At 54.1% G+C, this 19,522-nt stretch overlaps 5 protein-coding genes across 5 annotated transcripts; 2 read left to right on the plus strand and 3 right to left on the minus strand.

Annotated features, from left to right (window-relative positions):
• Positions 1 to 879: 879 nt before the first annotated feature.
• On the minus strand, positions 880 to 1,668 carry PHACADRAFT_260087 (uncharacterized protein). Its single transcript, XM_007398251.1, has 4 exons — positions 1,485 to 1,668; positions 1,374 to 1,426; positions 1,176 to 1,318; positions 880 to 1,105 (listed from the first exon to the last, which is right to left on the minus strand). The coding sequence occupies exons 1-3, from the start codon at positions 1,602 to 1,604 to the stop codon at positions 1,207 to 1,209; spliced, it is 285 nt and encodes a 94-aa protein (XP_007398313.1). The 5' UTR covers positions 1,605 to 1,668; the 3' UTR covers positions 880 to 1,105; positions 1,176 to 1,206.
• A 278-nt stretch (positions 1,669 to 1,946) lies between these two features.
• PHACADRAFT_211303 (uncharacterized protein) lies at positions 1,947 to 9,112 on the plus strand. The gene is made up of 7 exons (XM_007398252.1): positions 1,947 to 2,353; positions 2,404 to 2,460; positions 2,721 to 2,756; positions 2,809 to 3,897; positions 3,949 to 5,069; positions 5,125 to 6,879; positions 6,930 to 9,112. The coding sequence occupies exons 1-7, from the start codon at positions 2,159 to 2,161 to the stop codon at positions 7,546 to 7,548; spliced, it is 4,872 nt and encodes a 1,623-aa protein (XP_007398314.1). The 5' UTR covers positions 1,947 to 2,158; the 3' UTR covers positions 7,549 to 9,112.
• A 237-nt stretch (positions 9,113 to 9,349) lies between these two features.
• PHACADRAFT_260089 (uncharacterized protein) lies at positions 9,350 to 9,862 on the minus strand. The gene has a single exon (XM_007398253.1). The coding sequence runs from the start codon at positions 9,788 to 9,790 to the stop codon at positions 9,533 to 9,535; it is 258 nt and encodes an 85-aa protein (XP_007398315.1). The 5' UTR covers positions 9,791 to 9,862; the 3' UTR covers positions 9,350 to 9,532.
• Positions 9,863 to 14,784: 4,922 nt separating this feature from the next.
• Positions 14,785 to 17,573, plus strand: PHACADRAFT_186255 (uncharacterized protein). Its single transcript, XM_007398254.1, has 7 exons — positions 14,785 to 15,385; positions 15,436 to 15,540; positions 15,596 to 16,038; positions 16,093 to 16,209; positions 16,263 to 16,449; positions 16,506 to 17,100; positions 17,162 to 17,573. Exons 1-7 carry the CDS (start codon positions 14,993 to 14,995, stop codon positions 17,425 to 17,427), a joined length of 2,106 nt encoding a protein of 701 aa, XP_007398316.1. The 5' UTR covers positions 14,785 to 14,992; the 3' UTR covers positions 17,428 to 17,573.
• A 229-nt stretch (positions 17,574 to 17,802) lies between these two features.
• PHACADRAFT_260092 (uncharacterized protein) lies at positions 17,803 to 19,311 on the minus strand. The gene has a single exon (XM_007398255.1). It carries the CDS (start codon positions 19,156 to 19,158, stop codon positions 18,202 to 18,204), a length of 957 nt encoding a protein of 318 aa, XP_007398317.1. The 5' UTR covers positions 19,159 to 19,311; the 3' UTR covers positions 17,803 to 18,201.
• Positions 19,312 to 19,522: the final 211 nt, after the last annotated feature.

Below are 19,522 nucleotides of genomic sequence, written 5' to 3' on the forward strand. Positions count from 1 at the left end.
ATGACCGTCAGCTGCTGGTATCTCGGGAAAAGGCTTAAGAGCAGTTTCATCCAAACGAAGAATTGCTGACTCACTTCTATGGTTATCGATGACCTTACACTCGCGACGTCCTGATGAAAGCGTAAAACTGAGCAGAAGCCTCGGTGTGTGCGTAGGCACAGATCAGAGCCCGATATCGAGTCCTACACGCTGTTGGGAAATTTGCTGGGAGTCACGCCACTTCTCAGCTTACGAAACTCACCTCGGAGGTGGATCGAACGAGAGAGAGACGCATCTGCCGGAGTAATGACCAGCTGAGATTCAAACAGCTAACGACGGCCCGCAGGTCCAAAGTTGAGGAATGGACGATAGCCGCCAGGAAAGGAAAAACGAAGCGCATATTTCTAGGAATCAAAAATTATAAAACATCGCGAGACCATCGTCATAATTTTCCTTCCGTGAGCGGGTCAATGGATATGATTATTTGACGTCCTGCATAAGGCTTTCTCAGCTATATAGAGCACTTGGCCTCTAGGACGATGGATACGCTCCGTAGATACAGTCAGGTTGAGGTGAATCACTGCATCACGAAATTGTTAGCGATTGGGCATTTAATCAGTGTATATGAACATACTGTTCGGAGGTAGGCATGGAGCGACTGGGAGACAGCCACGACAGCCGCGATGCATGGGCCGTGAGCGGAAGCGAGAGGAACAGGAAAGCACATAACAGATGGCCATTCAGTGCGTTCAGCATGGGCGAGATGAGTGTCGCCCCATGTATGCAGACCCTATCGTCATACAGGTATTCGCAGGCACAAGGTATCACGGGAATGATGAATAGTCTAATGGGGTCTCATTCGAGACAATTAATGCCGCAGGAGAAGGGTCAATAGCCAGAGATGAATCACAATTGACGTAGCGTATTTGTTTCATTGGTGTGCGGTATACCATCATGTTAGGAGGTTGATGGTACATGTCGATGGAACGTCTAATGCGCACGAGAAGGGTTTCATCCGCAAGCCTATAGCTGGTTGCGTGGTGATCGAGTGCATCGCCGAGATGACATCGACTAATCAGCATAAACTCCAGCCAGGATCGACCGAAGGCGCCATGTTCCACGCTGTCTGACGATAGTCGGAATCCATGACGCGGTTAGCTACATGCAGCTTCTCTGGCCTAGCGGTTTATACATACGATGAAAGATCGTTTGCTACGCGACTCACAATCAATATGTGATGTTGAAAGATGAGAATTGAAGTCGATCGATAGAGGTCTCCGACTTAACCTCAACTTTCGTTACTTTCGCATGCTGAGGGCCAATGGACAACTCTCTCTTTCTAGCATCGGGCGTGTGAGTATAGGTGGACTACTGGTGGCAGCGCCATCGCTCACAGCGTCTCCACGGCAGTCCCATCTCCTTGGGCCATGCCTATTACGTGTCCAGCCTGTGAGCCAGGTATCGGTTAATCATGCACAGGAGAAGTAAGGAAGGTCCATGCTCACCGGGTCGTTCTTCACCCATCCAACAAGTCCCTCCGCGCGAGCGACTCCCTTCACGAAGTATCTATATCCTACACCCTGAACTAGACCACTGACGGAGAATTCAATAGATTTCAGAGCCATTATCTGGTCTCTATTTGAGATATAGGATCTCTGCAGTGTGGTGCAGCGCGCCTAAGCGCTAAGCAGTCGTGGAGGTGGCTCGCAAGAAATTGCGTGGCCCAGTGGTAACATCATGATTGGCCAGTCGCATACCTTGTTGCACCGCGCATAAATTCAGAGATTATTGCAAAATTAATGTGCCGTACGTGTATTCCTTCAAGCAAGATAAATCACGGACAAGATTCATGTTTGTGAGGTGTCTGAGGAAGCGAAAGAGCGAGGATAAGTTTCACGAAACGGAGCCGGCGAGCGTCAAAGCTTAGCCTACAACTTGTTTGCGCGGGCCAAACACTCTTCCTCCGTGTGTCTCGAAATGTACAAGCTACGACAACTTGTCCTCGACGCCGAACGACGGAGGCCTGCAAAGTCGCCTTTCTGGCAACAATTTACGTCTCTGTATTGTCGACCACCTGCTCGTCCAAAAATCTCGCTGTACCGTTCAGGATCAGAGGAGATCACTCGAGGTAGTCGGTCACCTCCTCTCACGGGTATACCTATGAACTTGGCGTAGCAGTATGACTTCTGCAACGCGCAGACATGCATCGCGGAGCCGGTATGGGCAGGAAGAGATCTCTACAGCTGGTTATGAGGCCGCACATCACGTGGAAATCACCGAGTGGATAGACGAGGAATTGCAGGAGGAACGTCAGAGGTTGGTGGAAGAGAGGCAGAACGAGGCTGCACGCGCCTTGGATAGACATGACGATCTGGTGAGTTGATGTCACTATTGGTATTGTTGCGTACTCACTAGCATTGGCAGCTACGGGAAAGTTTTCACCTCCAGAGATTCGGTCTCTTGACTTCATATGACCCCAAGGTATGCTTGCGCTTCTAGTTTCTATTTCTATGGGGGTACATCGCGCCCTCTTTCCATCCAAGGTGTACGCTTGCGAAGTTGAAACGCGACCGGGGTCGCCCGTGCTGCTAGGCTCATGCCAGTGCCTTGGGTGAGCTGCAGCACAAGATATCTTCCGACGCATTGGAGAACGCGTCTGGAATTCGCTTAGCGGTGTTGATTACGGCTCTTTTCCCCAAACCGTACCATGACCAATATCTGACGCGAACGCGCGACCGTAGGAAGCCAAAGCCGACAATTCGGATGTCTTTCTGCAGGTATGGTTGTGACATCCTGCTAAAGAGAATGTCCTAATGCCATCTTTAACAGTTCAAAATGAAGTATGACCTCCTGAACAACAATGATGCCGCTGGACCTTCGCGGAAAACACGCCGAGCACGCAATGAGCGCATGCAAGCGCTGCAGACAACAGGTGTTTCTGCGCCACCAGGCCCGTCGACCAGACCTGTCACTGAAGACAAGGTTGTTTGGAAGCTACTTGACCAAGTCAAATCGAAATCCAAGGGTAAAGGAAGAGCCGCTAATGACGACGTTTCAGAAAGCATCAGCGCCACGCCCACCTATAGCCGCAAGGGCAAGGCAAAGGCAGTTGCGCCACTGCCTGAGAGAGAGCCGGCGTCTATCTCACTGGCTGCGGTCGCGCGCACTCCAGCTAATGCGCATTCTGGTCGGCGATCTGCCATGGCCCCGCCACCTCACCCGCCACTTCCGCACAAGAAGAGGAAATTGCAGCGCTCCTCAGAGTCGACAGAAATTGGCTTGCAGGGTCTTACAGTTGATCATGCGCCGAATCCACATACAAACCGCTTGCGCAGCTCGCGAGCGTCCTTGCGAAGCGAGAAGTCCCTCGCCGAAACCATCGCGGACCTTTCTCCCGAACCGACATCGCAAACCGTCAAACGTATCAAGCTTGTTGTTCGAAACCCTGTACCAATCATCACGAATCCTGTACAACGGCTGCCTACGCCAAAGCATGGATCAGTCACCGAATTTCTTATGTCGTATTCTGCCCCGAACGGCGTGAATCTCGACAAAAACGGGCTGCGAGCGCTGTATCGAGACGATCTCGAGGTGTGGCGAACGATCGACGTTCTTCGTCGGCAAGGGCGAATGTTATATCGGCCTCCAGACGACGACGGATCTGATGAACGATGGCCAGAGACACACCGACAGCCGGATATATGGGACGTTATCATCGACGCCGTTCAAGCTCGAGCCGAGACACCACTACCTCACGGTCCAGATGTGGCGGCACAGGTGTCGAGTCAAGTAAAAGCCTACTGGAACATAAGAGCTGCCCGGGACGACAAAGTCAGGACCCAGGAGGAGAGACGCCTCAAGGTTTTAGCGAAGGCAACGATTCGGATGGTGGCAGCGGAATGGAAGAAGGTGGTCTTCGTAAGTCGACATCATTTCATTGTATTGATGGCCGCTAATCGTCGATTCAAGCATATACGAGAGCAGGGGCGCCTCGAACGAGAAGCGGAGGAGCGGCTCAGAGGTCACGAGCACCTCGATGCCATTCTGGACCAGTCCGGACAACTGCTCGAGGCGCAACAGGTGGACCTAACGAAAGGCGACTTGTCTCGTTCCCAAAGCAGGTCGAACAGCCATGCGGATATACTGTCGCAATGGGCATCTACGTCGCCGTCACCCGACAGGGAGCCAGACCCGGATGATCATACGAATTATGGGGGTGACGATCTTGGGGAAGGTTCGGGCTCCGGAAGCGAAACTGCGGAGGAGCTGGATACTGGTGATTTAGTTGCAGACTCTAAATCAGCCAGCGAAGGAGGCGAAATTGGTGAAAACGGTACAGACCCTCCCTCGTCCCCGCCTCCGGCATTCCACGAGGAAGATGGAGACGAAGGCTTTCACTCGATACCCTCTGAGCCGAACGCCACACGTCCACACAGTCCCGAGTTTGACGCCCTGGTGTCTTCTCTCGATGTTCTGGCTGGAACTGGAGCTGTCTATTCGCCTGGTAAAGGTGGACTGGTCTATGGCGAAAAGACTCCCGTGAGGCAACATGTCAAACCGCTCTCCGAGTCGAACGGGCGTATGTCTGTCAAGTCTCTTTTACTTGATCAGGATTCAGGCCTGTCATCTTCGGGACGATCTTCTCCATTCCTCTCGCAGGATCGGAATCCCCGGCCTCCCCCGCAAATAGAGGACGTCACACCATACTCCGAGACGGGACTCGAGAGATTCGCTGTCGATGCTCGCTTGCGCTCGGTTCTTCTAGGCCACTCAGCGGTGGAAAGTCAGCCGCCCGACTCGAAGGATAGAGCCATACCAAGAGAAGCTACTGCTGAAGAGGTAACTACGGCAATGCCTGCGGACGACGATGAACAGGACCTCGCAGATGAGATCGAGACACAGTCTTTGATACCCACCTATCTCCGCCCCTATGCTGTTGCGCCTGTAGATTGCGATCCTCAACAAAAGATCAAGCCACCGCTCCTGCTTCGAGGAAATTTGCGACCATACCAGCAGGCGGGCCTAGAATGGCTAGCCAGTCTTCACACCAACAACGTCAATGGTATTCTTGCAGACGAGATGGGCCTTGGGTGTGTACTACCGCACATATAGACTGTTTAGGAAGGACGCTCACTGTTACTGCAGGAAAACTATTCAGACCATTGCGCTCCTGGCTCACTTGGCCTGCGATCGTGGTATCTGGGGACCGCATCTAATCATTGTGCCTACAAGCGTGCTCCTGAACTGGGAGATGGAATTCAAGAAGTTTCTACCCGGATTCAAGGTCCTGAGCTATCATGGCAACACGAAGCGCCGCAAGGAGCTACGACAGGGCTGGAATAATAAATACCACTTCAACGTCTGTGTAACGTCCTACACGCTCGCGAGTCGTGATTCCCACGTCTTCAAGCGCAAGGCGTGGTACTACATGATCCTCGATGAGGCGCACATGATCAAGAACTTCAAGTCTCAACGATGGAATATCCTGCTCATGTTCCGGTCCTTTCGACGTCTGCTCCTAACTGGCACGCCACTTCAGAATAACTTGACCGAACTTTGGGCCCTGTTGCAATTTCTCATGTCTGGAACGAATTTCGCCAATCTCAAAGAGTTCGCGGACTGGTTCGCAAACCCCCTGGAGAAAGCGATTGAGATGGGGACAGTTCACGATGACGAGATACAGGAGCGGGTCTCCAAGCTGCACAGCGTCCTAAGGCCGTACCTTCTTCGCCGACTCAAGCGCGATGTCGAGAAGGAGCTGCCGAGCAAGTTCGAACACCTCGTGATGTGTCCACTCTCGAAGCGACAACGATTCCTCTACGACGAGTTCATGTCTCGCGCCGAAACACGCTATGACCTGCAGTCTGGCGTGTATCACAAAATTGCGAACATCTTGATGCAGTTGCGCAAGGTCGTCAACCACCCGGACCTCTTCGAGGTGCGACCAATCCGGACGTCGTTCGTCATGTCGAGATCAGCCATCGCAGACTACGAGATTAAGGAGCTACTCATCCGACGACAACTACTGCAGGAGGACGACGCTCAGCGAGTCAACCTCGACTTCCTTGGCTTTCACTTCGTCAACCGTCAGAACACCTCCAAGGTTGCCGTTCGGGAGCGACGTCAATTGGACGGTACCTACCATCTTCCACTGATCACGGAGTTACCTGAGCGACCTCCAACGGATACCCGAACTATCGCTGGATACAAGAGGTACAAGGAGTATCTCGAGAAAGCCAGCACGGCTGCTCGATGGGCACAGATTTGCTACATCAACTGGATGCGATGTAACCAGAGCGAGCCTATCTTCTCGGAGGAGACGTTAGGCATTGCCAAACACTTCTACCAGCCCCTTCTGCCATATTCCGCCTTGGACAGAAGGTTCGGAGTTTGGGCCAACTGCAACCAGGTGAACTTCGCGGTCAAGTCGTATGCTGAACGCGCGGATGAGATGGCGGACGTTGTAAACTGCTTTGCATTCGTCACACCTTCAGTCGTGGCCCGCGACCTACCAACCATTGCTCTTTCTGGCTACGAAGCGCCGATCTCGCAGTACGCCTTGAATACCAATTTCGATGCACTCTTGCATCGAAGTACCGTCAAGCTCCAGATTGCGTTCCCAGATCCTTCGCTATTGCAGTACGACTGCGGGAAATTGCAGGAGCTCGACCGTCTCCTCCGCGAGCGCAAAGCTGGTGGACACCGCATCCTCATTTTCACGCAGATGACGCGCGTGCTCGACATCCTGGAGATCTTCCTCAACTTGCACGGATATCTCTACCTGCGGCTGGACGGAGCGACTAAGATTGAAGACCGTCAGTATATAACTGAGAGGTTCAACACCGACCCCCGCATATTTTGCTTTATCTCCTCGTCGAGATCTGGAGGCGTTGGTATTAAGTAAGTCATTACATTCTCGCTACAGACGACGTCTGACTTGCGTTACATAGCCTGACGGGCGCAGACACAGTCATATTCTACGATAGCGACTTCAACCCGCAAATGGATCGGCAGTGCGAAGACCGCGCACATCGCATCGGACAGATCCGCGACGTACACATCTATCGTCTCATCGCACGGCACACCGTCGAGGAGGCGCTGTTGCGTAAGGCGAACCAGAAGCGCTCGCTCGACGACATCGTCATCCAGAAGGGCGAGTTCGACTGGCGCACGCTCTTTGGTGACGACGGCGCTGGTGGCGGCGGGGGCCTTGGCGTTGGTACCGTTGGAGGCGGCGTCAGCGGACTCAGTGTCAGTGCGCTGGAGAAGGCGCTCGGCGAGTTTGAGGACTCAGAGGACAGGGTCGCATGCGAGATAGCGACGAGGGAGCAGGTCGAGCTTACTGGTGCGGATGAGGCGGATTTCGGTGCGGATGCTCCGGGAGGACCTAAAACCGTGCGCATCGAAACCGTTGAGCAAGAGCCAGACGCGGATGAAGACCGCGCTCAGGACATCCCGGATGCTGAAGTCGCGGAGGACGAGGATGAGGAAGAGGGTGGCACGACTGTGGATTACATGCTCTCGTTCGTGCAGTGGGATACGGAGTTCTTCAGCGAATGGCGGATCTAGGTTCGTATCTCTCTGTGTTGTAACACCATGATGTATATGCTCTTTCTTGTCAATCGACCCCATGCTTCTCACAGTGCTATGATACTTATGCCGCTATATTACATGATATTTGAACATGGCTATAGACTTTTCTTGTTTCTGTACATGCAATGCAGATGACCACCGTTCATTATGCTTTTGATATGCGAGTAAGACAAGGGTGTCAGTGTAAGTACCTGAGCTCTCAAGAGTGGTGAGTAAAAGTTTCGTCGCCAACGCGATCATGACCAAGCTACGCGGTTTTATCATTCCGATGTGTGACGTACACCTGTCCAACAAGCACCGCCGAGCTCGCGAGCATCGCGACAGACGCAATTGGCATATTCAGGAGCAGGAACTGTAGTGGGCGTACGTGTATGCCCTTATCGCGCAGGATCTGGCGCCAGAGCAGGCCCGCAAGCGACGCGGAGAACGTGAACGTGAACGCGCCGTAGTTGCTCCCGATCGCGAGTGCAAAAATTGCGCCGTCGCGCGTGCGCGGGTCGAGCGAGTCAGCCGAGGACGACGCAAGCCAGTCCTGGAGGACGCGCGCAAGAAGAATCGTCGCGCCGATGTTCGTGCCGCAGACCTATGTCAATGATGGTGAGTATGTGAGGATAAAGGGATGATAAAGAGAGGACGCACGTTGCAGAAAATGCATGCGAGGAAGCCCATGCCGCCGATGGCGCCGATGGTCCCTGTCTTCGCGACCCACGTCGCCCACCAGCGCGCAAAGACCTCGACCCAACCCTTGCTCGAGAGTGCCTGGACGAGGATGAACATCAGGAATGCGAACGGGATGAGCGGAATCGGCAGGCGTGACGCAATTGTTGTCACCGTCGGAAAGGCCTCGCAGGCCGTCTGTATCTTCTCAGCAGCTTTATCATAGAGCGTCGCGGGCGGCGTTGGGCTCGATGAGCGTGTGGATGCGGCAGTGCTACTCTCGGGAGTCGGAGGCGCTTCAGGCGGCGTGCGGGGGACCTCCTGGATCTCGGTGATGTCTTCATCTTCGACTGCCGTTTGGGCGCTCCCGTTTTGTTGGGAGAACTCGGTCATGGGGAATTCGCCTGCGGAGCGCGCGCGCCGGCTGGCGAGGGACTCGGCCGGCTGAGGGCGCGACGGGGCAGGAGCTTCCTTATGCTTTGCCATCCAGTCGTGCACGCCGTCACGCAAGAGCATGACGAGCGCAGGGGGGACAGTGACTTGCCAGACCGAGACGCCGATCGTGCTGGTGCCGACAAGGACGGCGAGTGTCGTGCCGAGGAGGATGGTGCCGAAGATGGCGCCGTGCTTGTCCACGAGTGTGCCGGACGCGGCGCTGCTGGAATCGTGATCATCGAGCTCAAGGCCGAGCGTGTTGGGTATGAGGCCCCGCTTTCGGAACAGGGCAAAGAGCAGGATAGGGTAGACAAGGAATGCGGCGGCGAGGAAGGGAAGAATTACGTGCGCAGTGTACTTCACGAAGGAAAGGCCAAAGGCTCCGGACAGCACAAGGTTGGTCGGGTTCGAGGAAACGAGCACGACGGATGCTGGAAGGCAGCTGATCAGCCATAGCTTGTGATTATACGCCAGTATGCATACCCATATTCGCAGCTGCAAATTGCGAAAAGATCCACGCCGTAGGTGGGGCGATGCTACAAGCTGAAATCAGTAAAGCTTCGTGCATACATGCATGCCATTTCCTACCCTGTGACTCTAGTGAAGTAAGCCAGGAACGCCGTTCCGGACAAAATCACCGGGTCCTGTGTATGCTTTAGCATTCAACTATATGGCAGACGAGCCGATGTGCTTACGTTACCAACGATGACACCGCAGACTAGGAAGAATAGGTAGAAATATAAGTATAATCGCTTTCCGGAAGAGCCCCCTTTGCGGGCCACCCAAAAGGCTGAGAATCGCAAGAGACCGGTAAAATCTAGTGAGATCGCCATATAAGCCTACCATATTCAAGGTGGTGAACAGGACTCTAGTTCGCGTTTACGCTGGAGCTTACGAGAGAGATGAAGAGAGCCATGATATTGATAGGCTTGACACCGTCTGCGCCGATTATGCCACGTTTCAGGACGATCCCATCGATGGCCTTGCAGGCAAGCAAGATGAGCACGCAGAACAGAGGGACAGTGATGAAGTTGAGGTAGATGTGGTATCTCTTCGGGCCACGTGTTCTAGGAGGGACGACCTTGCGGTTCACCAGGAGATTTACAGCATGATTCGTCAGTAGCATAGGAATAGGGATGCGCAGAGGGAAGATGACAACAACATCTACAAGTAACCGTCAGACTTCACACATGAGCGCGAATACGAAGGCTTACTCGATAAGATGAACATAATCAGCACCAATATCGCGGACCAGTTTCCTACGTTCCCGTCAGACTCGGAACCATTGCTCGCTCTCGCGGTAAAGTCGGCAACCTCAGGTTCAGCATCCCGGACGACGAGGACTGTCATGTCGAGGTGTGTGCACGTAAGGCTAGTGGTCGCATACAGGGTGATAAAACAACAGCGGGAGGAGAGCCAACTCCTCTTATGTGAGTAGCGGCATGCATGACGAGTTCACGGCCAAGTCCAGGCTAGGGCGTCTACGCCCCACCGCCGCCGATCTCACCACCCGACGTTCCCCTTTTGTGGAAGCATCACGCCTTACGTCTTCATTAGAGTAGCTCATGAAAATTGGACGCATTATCCCACACCCTCGCAGTAAAAATGGAAGGGGATGCGCTCACTGTCATAGCACCCTGCACGTCTCTGCCGTACAGGATATGCGATATATTTCTCCGGGGTTCAGCTGCTGTCTGCTGCGCAGGCCCCGCATTTGCGTCCTCGATTGTGGAGTTTACCCCGTGAACCATATGTCCTGGTAAACGGCGCAGTCCAGGGGCTCTCCTCCCGCGGCACCGCTTCATTATTACCATCGACTGCGCAGCGCTGCTAGTCACTAGCACGAGAGAAATTTGGGACTTTTTTGTCGCAAAAAATATGCAAAAAAAGCTTGAAAAAAAAGTAAGAAAAGGCTGTATTTTTTTGCTCGGTATCCGGCAGCCCGGCAACTCGGCAATCCGGCATTCGAGCCGATTATCCGCCGGGTGCCGCCGTCCCCAGGGCACTTTGATAGACGGCCTGGCGGACAGTCGGCTCGGCTGCCGGATTGCCGAGTTACCGGGCTGCCGGATACCGAGAAAAAATATGACATATTCTTACTTATTTTTACAAGCTGTTTTTGCATTTTTTTGCACCAAAAAAGCTCCAAATTTCTCTGGTGTAGTCAGTACATGGAGGTACGCGGCTGCATGTCCCGCCCAGCCAGCCTGTGTCTGGCTGGCATTCTGCCATGTACCAAGCGCTTCACCACAGATGCACGCCAGAAGTGTCCCAGGTTATGTGCTCCGGTTCACATCAGGCTTTGAGCTCAAATCCTGCTTTGTCCTGCAGCGGAAGCCTGCTAGGCACTATGGGATGCCATTATATCCTTCTTTCTTCTTTCTTATCAACGTTACTGTAGGATGGGATCACGTTGTCCACACTGTGACTTTATCGTTCTCGCTCCGCACATATCACTGTTTGCCATAGCCAGTTGCAAGTGACTGCACTGGCGGTTGACCAGAGTTGGTGTGTTGTTTTCTTCTATATGCTAGTGTACATAGCTCTCCATTGTATATGGGGTGGCAGCCATTCAGTGTGCCTACTGTGAGTTCAGCCTCTACTAGTATATTGGTCCATGAACGCCTTCATTATGTTTCTCTTTTATTGTACTGATCCTACCTGTCAACTAACCACTCAACTTGTCCTGTGGAGGAGTTCAAGGCCCAGTCAGGAAGATAAGCAGAAATCTTTTATCGTACTGTCATAGCTTCATGACTGTCAAGCAATTAAACTGTTTGAACTTGAAATTTGCGCTTTGTCTACGCCTTGCAGCGAAATTGCTGCTGATCCTGTTTAAGTTTGGCCCATCAAAAGATATTGCACACGTGCGCCATTGCTTGTGTGGTCCTCTTGTTCACCTTCAAATCTTCAAAGCTACGTTAAGCGAAGTGAAAAATATGGATTTGTCTCTGGGGTGCATGCTCTAAGCCTCTTGTTGTATGCAGTCTTGGTATAATCTTATGAATGGCTACTTCGCAGATGCTGAGCTGAATATGTGCTTTAGAAGAGCTTTGTACTACCTGTCTAGTGGCTCTGGCCTCAGACACTATTGCACATCCGTCATGTGGAGCTCAGCCTCCTCTCTGTTCTGGCTGTCCTCCTGACCATGCGCCAGCAGCTCCGCAATATTCCCTAACATGCTTGTCGCAATTTTGAAACGCACAGCCGAGTTTTATGAGTCAAGCCCCTTGGTAGCAGCATTAGAGGTCTGCTGTAAGTTGATCATAAAGCAACCAATAAGAATCTGTGGCTGCAAGAGATAGGATTTTTGTTGAGTTGTAGCAGACGCGCAGCAGAGTGGTGATAGTAGTACTAGTGTCTGTAAAAATAGGTCCACAGGTGATAGATTAGTTGCTGACTGCAAGGTGATTGAACTTGAGGTTAATTAGCTTGTGTGACAAACAGACTTACCGCTCCGTTAGACACAACAAGCTGAGCTATGTTGAGTGTTAGAAGGGTGCTGAGCCACCAGAATACAATCTGTCAGCATGACCACATAGCCCAAAGCCAAACAGTGCACAGGAAGTATATTGTTCCTAGTAAGGAGTGTCACAAATATTTAAAGTATCAATGAATGGGTCAACCCACCATCTCGTGCAATGCAGCCAGACAGAGACATAGTAAGGTGTAGTCTTTGTGCCTCGTGGACCTGCTGGAGTGTTTTCAACAATGTGAACGCAAAGGCCAGCAGATCGGCCAGGATGGCAAAAACACGAGTGATCAGGAGCACTGGCAAAGATGAAACCTCAGCAACTCAAGCATAATACAGAGACCAGTTCCTACATAATTCTGCAGGTTTTAGTCAGCATTTAGCTTTGTCCATCTATTACTACTTACGCAAAGTCTAGTTGTGGAGAGACCTGCCAGTAATAGGTGAGGATGCACAGATTAACTGTATAAAGTCCAGCAGAAAGGGGAGTATCAAAGGGGAGTATCAAACTATTTCACTCTGGAGGCACCATACTGTGTTATATAGAGCCAGACAAGCACCAAGAGAGTAGCCACTACATTATCCACTCACTATGTTTGTGATCACTGGCATGATCCCTGGATATAAGACTACAAGAAATGCCTTTTTATTGAAATTCCAGATAGCAGATACCCTCAGAGCTGAGAAGACTGCCGAGAGCACATGGGTGAGTGGCACTTCGTTGCAACAATACACTCATGGGAAATCTCCAGCCATGCTAGTAGAGTGCAAATCTGTTCAAGAATAGTCATAGCTTTGCATCTGCGATGGCAGATGTGAACATGCCAAGGGCTCCAACCTGAACAGAGACAGACTTCCGGAGTGATTTTCGTATGTTAATATCCTGGATTTTGATTGTGGCAGAAGGCTTGGGCATACTTGTATAGAGAGAGCTCCAGTGTACACTGCTCCGGCAAAGTTATTCACTACAGAAAGTAGGAGCAGCCATCTGTTTGTGATGCAAAGAACTGTCGCAACAGTTGTTTTGCCCTGCCATATGATCTTGGTCTCATCTGCTAACATGATGGCCAGCTCGTACAAAGCCAGTGCTATACAAGTCCAGAGCCATCGTTAGAGGCTAATTTATTAATTTGCTAGAAGAGTTTACCCACCAAAGCATGACACAGTGGTGTAATTTTCTGACTGGAAACTGAGATGGAATGGAATGAAAATGTGAATCAAAGGAATTGGAAAGAGTTGGCCTACTACCTTTGTGTTAGTTGTGAGCTGGTAGGTTCTGAAGACATGAATGCAAAATAGAGCTGTGTAGACAGGGTAGGTGGGGTTTAATCTTGAAGCTGAACTTTGCCAAACATCACTTTAAATGGCCCATTAAGGGCGATGATCCTGTGCTACACTTACTGGACATATGTATGAATGCGAGACTGCAGATAGCGGGCCTTATGTGGTTTTGACATAATGTTAGATGGGGGCATCAGAGGCACTGGTCAGGTGGAGAGGCCAAGGACTGGATCCTCATGTTGCACTTAGAGCCTTGAACCACTGATCATTCTGCGCCATCTGTTGGGCCACGCTGGCAGCATATATTGTTGGTTCTAATTGTATGAAGCACAATACTGAGCACAGAAACATGGAAGATATGAGACAAAACACACTCCTCGTGGTATGTCTTTGCAAGGTATTATGAACAATCCCCTGTGTCTGTGCTGTGGCACCCGCAAAATACTTCCAGCACCTTCAGGGAAGATGATCACATGTTTCATATAATGGTGTTCGCATCGTTTCGCATAGATTGTCGGAGGCCCTACTCTAGTAGCAATATGACCAAAAGTTCAGGTCACGGTCACGATGAACTTGCTGCGAATCCGTGACTCGGGCGCTTCTCAATATACTCGGTATTTTTACTCGAATTTCCGCTTCGTCCGCGGGTGAGGGGCGTGAGAACCCTTCTTAAGCTCAGCCCGGAGTTCAGCCCAATCCCGACGACGGCCTTGCCTGATGTGGCCTGCGCTCGCCTAGTCACGGTTCGGTCACAGAATCAAGGTCACGGTCACGAAGGGTCACTGAACTCCGAACTGACCAGGTTTCAAGTGTTACGGGTCACAGGGCCTGAGCTGTTGGTCGTATCCAGGTCGTATCGCTACACAGCTGCATGGTGACAGTATTTGAGGGATATTGAAAATCACGCGGGCGCGATATCTGTCATTGGGAATCTGATCATTGAGCATTGGTTTTGGTCTGACCATGTCACACAACTCCCGCATCCTTCGGCGGTTCGGTGCGATCGAAAGTATCCGAGGTCTTGCCGCGGCGACGCCCCAGCTCGAGTCGGGGTCCTCATAACTTCCTCGAACTCGCGCTTGGGACTTTGCTCTTGGGTCATGGTGCGACTTCCGCTCCCGTTCTCTGATAGCATGGAGGATATCATCGCTGCCGCAAAGAGACTTTGATGATGGCGAAGCGCAACAGCCCATCCGTGTTCTCTCGTCAATCGACTTTGCTTCACTTGCAGTGTCGACGTTCTACTGAGTTCAGTGTCTTTCCAGTCCTTTATTACTCCTTCGTCTCCACGCTGTTCTCGCTGTCTCTAGTCAGTATGAGTCGCTCAGAGTCAAAGTGACGACGGCGATAAGGTCGAGACGGTACCGCTGGACGCCTGATCGAGCCCACGCGGCCGATCTGGCGTGCTCAGGGCTCACACACCGACAATGACCACACTACCCAACATGCAGCCATCGCTGCACGCTGATACCATCACGTATGCTATAAAGTCCTAGCTTTAGTTTCATTGCCAGCAGCAGGTCCAACCCGCTGTCGTCGAACGCGTTCCACAGCTTTCGTACAGTTTGCACGGCTATGGCGTCCTCTGCAGCACTCACGACGACGCACCTGCCCACACTGCGGGCTCTGCTAGACGAATGGAGCGCGAAGCAACCCCCCGCGAACCCGTTCGCGTCTCCCACGCAAGACATGGCGAACCGACTGTCTGATGAGAAGGCTGGCGAGCTGCATGGCAAGGACATCATTGTCGCGTTCAGGACCCGTCCGCCGCTTCCCAACGAGGCAGAGGAGAAGTTCCACGCGTCCGAGAGCAAGGAGAGCGCACCAGTTGAAGGCCAAGGCACGGAGGGGGGCGAGGAGAAGGGCGAGGTCGTTGCTGAGGCAGTCACGAAGGTGGAGTTCTGCTCTGGGGTCACAGCAACCAGTGCGGAACCGGGGACTTTCGTCGCGCATGTGCCGGGATTCAAGGTGCGCATACCACGTCTGTTCGCATATTACAAGCTGACGCACATGCACAGTGGTCCGGACCTACGCTTACGCACAAATCGTACGAGGCAGACCTCGCCTTTGGATCCACTACGGATAATGACGAGGTTTATCAGCGCACGGTCATCGCGAATGATGTACGTTCTCCGCTGTGCTGTGTGCATCGGATGGTATTCAGCGTGCATTACACAGATGGTTCCGCTCGCCTTGTCCTCAGGTATCGCTTGCATCCTCGCTTATGGCCAGACCGGCTCGGGCAAGACTTACACCATGGAAGCCCTCGAACACTGCATCGCGCGAGACATCTTCGTAGCTGCGAGGCACGTCGGCGCGCGTCTTCTGCACACCGAGGAGCAGGCCAAGGCGGCGTCCGAGCATGCCGACCCGTCCGAAGAGCTCAAGCCCGAGGGCGTCTTCGAGTTCAGCGTCACCTTCCTCGAGCTCCTTGGCAAGCGCGCGGTGGACCTGCTCGAGCCTGCCGAGGGCCTTCCGGTGGATGCGCAGGGGAATGCGACGCGCAAGGAGGTGCCGATCCACGAGGACAAGAACGGGGACGTGCGGCCGCGCTTGATCTCGCGTGTGGTTGACTCTGCGGAGCAGCTGGACGAGCTCATTACGACTGCTTTGGCACACAGGTGGAGTCAACGAGCGGTATATATCCAGATATGGTGCTAATGCAGTGCACGCAGGCGTACATCCGTCACACTTCGCAATGCAACGTCGAGTCGCAGCCATGCCGTGCTCACCATTAGGGTGGTCAATAAGCTCATGCCGTTTGCTGAGCCTGGACAGCTTTTGCTAGTCGAGTAAGTTCATTCACCGGGGACGATCGAGCTCTCTGGTTGACTGCACTACAAAGTCTTGCCGGAAGCGAGAGGTATGAAGATTCCAAGGCTCATGACAAGCAACGCATGCTTGAGTCCAGGGAGAATAACAACAGTTTGATGAGCCTGAAGGAGTGTGTCCGAGCCAAGGCGAAAATGGCTACTGAGGAAGGCTTTGTGCACATCCCCTGGCGCAGCAACAAACTCACTATGCTCCTGAAGGTCTGTTCTACCAGCCCTCTCTCTCTCTCTCGCCGACTGCTGACACGCATCTGCAGCCTATCTTCGACATCGAGTCCCGCCAACCCTCAAAGACGCTGATCATCGCCCACGTCTCGCCGCACATCCAAGACACGGTCCACAGCGTGAACACGCTCTCGTACGCCGCGCCCTTCAAGACCTCCCCGCCCAGGCCCCGCGGCCCCGCACCGTACGACGCCGCCGACCCGCGGACGTGGGACCACGCGCAGACCGCCGCCTGGCTCACGCAGGCGTTCACGAAGCGCCAACGCGCGCGCGTCGCGAACGCGCACAAGTTGCGCGCGGAGCGGGCCGCGAAGGACGGCACGAAGGTCGCGCCACCGCCCGACACCGGCGCGCCGCTCGCGCTCGTCGTCGACGTCGGCCGACTGTGCCCCCCGGGTATGACCGCACGGCACTTTGGCCAGCTGTACACGACCGAGTTCGTGCAGCGCACGCTCGCGTGTGCGCACCTTAGTGGCAGCGGCAGTAACCGCGAGTTCACCCCGAGCGTCGTGAAGAACATGGCCGCCGAGGTCGGCGGGGCGCTCACCTACCTGATCCTGACCGCCAAGACACGCAAGCGCCGGGCGATCATGCAGAGCCGGAAGGTGATGGACCTCGACGCATACGGTGCGTGCCTCTCTTTTTTCTTTTCCTTCCCCTTCCCGCGCGTTGACTTTTGGGTCGCAAGGGACCACACCGTACACAACGGTCCCGGGCACGAGCGTGCGCATGCCCGAGGCGGGCTCGCCGGAACACAGCCTCTTCTCGCGCTGGACGAACGAGCAGTTCCTCGCGGCCGCGCAGCGCCGCGGGCCGCACTGGTTCGAGGAGCTCAACGCCGCGGTCATCAAGGCCCGCGAAGAGAAGAGGAGCACGGACAGGGCAGAGCTCGACACGCTCTTCCGGATGATGGAGGAGGAGTACCCGGCGAGCGGTGACGCTCCGGCCGCTTGAGCTTGACTGCTGGGCCCGGAAGTTGGGAGGGGCCCCGTCTGATCGATCTGTGTTTGTTGGGCGCATGTGTTGGATGTAGTAAGCAGACGGCTGTAAGAGTAGAAGAGATTGGCTGGTTTGGAGATGCAACTTGGTTATAAACGTGTCGCCGCCTGCTAGTGCAGTTTCGGTGAGCGCCGAGCGCCACGAAGCCCGGATACCCTGGCACATGGTCCAGTGTCTCAGCCACTTGCTACGACATCGGGTGCATAGCCCTGACCAGGAGCTTAATTTTTTCTCATTCTTGATTTTGCACAATCTTCAATGTGAGATCCGGCGCGGGTCGCGTCTTTCCTTTCGAGGCTCTTGCTGACGATAGGCCAACAACCCGAGGGAACGAGAACGACTCCGTTGACGTTTGATTCCTAGTTGACTCGAACGTTGCGGTGTGCTACTGCCCGGGGAGAATTGCGGAGCATAATCCCGCGGAGCTGAACACTGAGGCCGCTGCCTGGCCGAGTATTATTGGGATCTACAAGACATGCTAGACACAAGGCAACTGAAAAGAATGCCAACTCCCTAAGATAAATACCTACACGCAAGCCGAATATTTAGCGAAATTATAGCGGATCTCTATGTCCAAACACTCGCGGCGTTAGTACATTACGACAAAGATAACGAAAAGCGGCGTTTCATAATGGAGTCGAAAGGCTTCTGAAGTCGCAAAGGGGTACCCCAGGGCATAATAGGTCGTTACAGCGATCATAGCGCTCTCGTGACAAGAGTAAGGCCTCCCTACAGTATGACCTCACCCAGGTCCTTCGCATCCTTGACCAACCCCAACCTTAGCGCCCAGTCGACGTTCGAGTCGCCTGCCGCTCTGCGTTCCCGGACGATGTCTTGGGCCATGAACAGCCGCCTCTCGTACTTCTTCACGTCCGTGACGCCGACGACGCAGCCGAACATCCTGAGCTTGGTCGTGAGCGAGTTGGTGAGGCCGAGGAGGGTCGCGGAGAGGGCGAGGAGGCCGGCGGTGAGGGCGCTGCCGAGGGGCGTCGCCTGCCAGGCGAAGGCGACGGAGCCGTAGACGAGCAGCGACGCGGCGCTCGCGAGGAGGCTGTCGAGCGCGGACATGTCCTGGAGCCACTGCCCGGCGGTGACCGTCTTGAGGTCGTCGACGAGGCCGCGGATGCGGACCCACTTGTCCTGGCTGACGAGGACCATGAGGTCGCCGTACGTGCCGGGCTCGGGCATGCCCTTCCAGCCTTTGCGCGCGCGCCGCTTGAGGACGGCGACGTTGAGCGCGCGGGCGGCGATGAGGGAGCCGAGGAAGCCGAGGGCGGCGTGGTCGCCGAGCTTGGCGAGGGCCGCGGCGACGCACGCGGTCGAGGCGACGCCGGCGAGGTAGGCGAAGGACGCGAGCGGGTCGATGTGCAGCGAGTCGGGGCGCTCCTCGACGTGCAGCGTCGTGAGGTGGCCGGTCTTGCCGATGCGCTGGAGGTAGCCGACGGTGGCCTGGTTCTCGACGCGGAAGACGTAGCCAGTCGTCATGGCGGCCGTGGCGGGGTACTCGCTGTCGTTCACCTTGGGCGCGTCCTGCTGGGAGAGGATGCCCGGCGCGAGGAGGAAGATGTCGAGCCAGGATGCACCGCCCGTGAGGGCAGTGCGTTTGAGGATGGTCTCGGATGGAGCGAGTGCGATGAGGCTTGCTGCCTGCGGATAGAACAGCTGGGAGATCTTAGGAGCGAACATTGTGTGGACGGAGTCGAGGGGCATAGTGTAGGGTGTTACTGGCATCGCGAGGTCGTTTTAGCCTGAGCATGGACAATGTAAGCAGAGACTGAAACATACCACGTACGGTATATGTAGCAAGTTGGCCAGGAACTAAACCTCTTCGAACGCAGCCGCGAACATGCAGCGTGTCAATTCGGCGGCTGTGCAAACACGTGCGACTCGCACGGTTATGTATAGTATACTACGCGAACTTAAAAGAGCTCCCTTCTTTCTCCTTATCACCTCCAATCGTACAAACAGCGAGAGCCACTGGAGCCTGAGTGGACACACCGGGTGGACACAGCCCTTGTCCGTCGCCACCCCTTCAGGGACAAAGCTTTCA

The sequence above is a fragment of the Phanerochaete carnosa genome (assembly GCF_000300595.1).
Source record: "Phanerochaete carnosa HHB-10118-sp unplaced genomic scaffold PHACAscaffold_7, whole genome shotgun sequence".
Classification (NCBI taxonomy): domain Eukaryota; kingdom Fungi; phylum Basidiomycota; class Agaricomycetes; order Polyporales; family Phanerochaetaceae; genus Phanerochaete; species Phanerochaete carnosa.

What these genes read in the sequence shown, in the direction of transcription:
- PHACADRAFT_186255 (XM_007398254.1), top strand. Translation starts at nt 14,993, where the DNA reads ATGGCGTCCTCTGCAGCACTCACGACGACGCACCTGCCCACACTGCGG. An exon ending in ACGACTGCTTTGGCACACAG is followed by an intron (nt 16,039 to 16,092) that starts GTGGAGTCAACG and finishes CAGTGCACGCAG; the next exon opens with GCGTACATCCGTCACACTTC. An exon ending in GGACAGCTTTTGCTAGTCGA is followed by an intron (nt 16,210 to 16,262) that starts GTAAGTTCATTC and finishes TGCACTACAAAG; the next exon opens with TCTTGCCGGAAGCGAGAGGT.
- PHACADRAFT_260087 (XM_007398251.1), bottom strand. Translation starts at nt 1,604, where the DNA reads ATGGCTCTGAAATCTATTGAATTCTCCGTCAGTGGTCTAGTTCAGGGT. An exon ending in GATGGGTGAAGAACGACCCG is followed by an intron (nt 1,427 to 1,484) that starts GTGAGCATGGAC and finishes CCTGGCTCACAG; the next exon opens with GCTGGACACGTAATAGGCAT. An exon ending in GGGACTGCCGTGGAGACGCT is followed by an intron (nt 1,319 to 1,373) that starts GTGAGCGATGGC and finishes GCCCGATGCTAG; the next exon opens with AAAGAGAGAGTTGTCCATTG.
- PHACADRAFT_211303 (XM_007398252.1), top strand. Translation starts at nt 2,159, where the DNA reads ATGACTTCTGCAACGCGCAGACATGCATCGCGGAGCCGGTATGGGCAG. An exon ending in TGACTTCATATGACCCCAAG is followed by an intron (nt 2,461 to 2,720) that starts GTATGCTTGCGC and finishes GCGCGACCGTAG; the next exon opens with GAAGCCAAAGCCGACAATTC. An exon ending in GCAGACGAGATGGGCCTTGG is followed by an intron (nt 5,070 to 5,124) that starts GTGTGTACTACC and finishes CTGTTACTGCAG; the next exon opens with GAAAACTATTCAGACCATTG.
- PHACADRAFT_260089 (XM_007398253.1), bottom strand. Translation starts at nt 9,790, where the DNA reads ATGCTACTGACGAATCATGCTGTAAATCTCCTGGTGAACCGCAAGGTC.
- PHACADRAFT_260092 (XM_007398255.1), bottom strand. Translation starts at nt 19,158, where the DNA reads ATGTTCGCTCCTAAGATCTCCCAGCTGTTCTATCCGCAGGCAGCAAGC.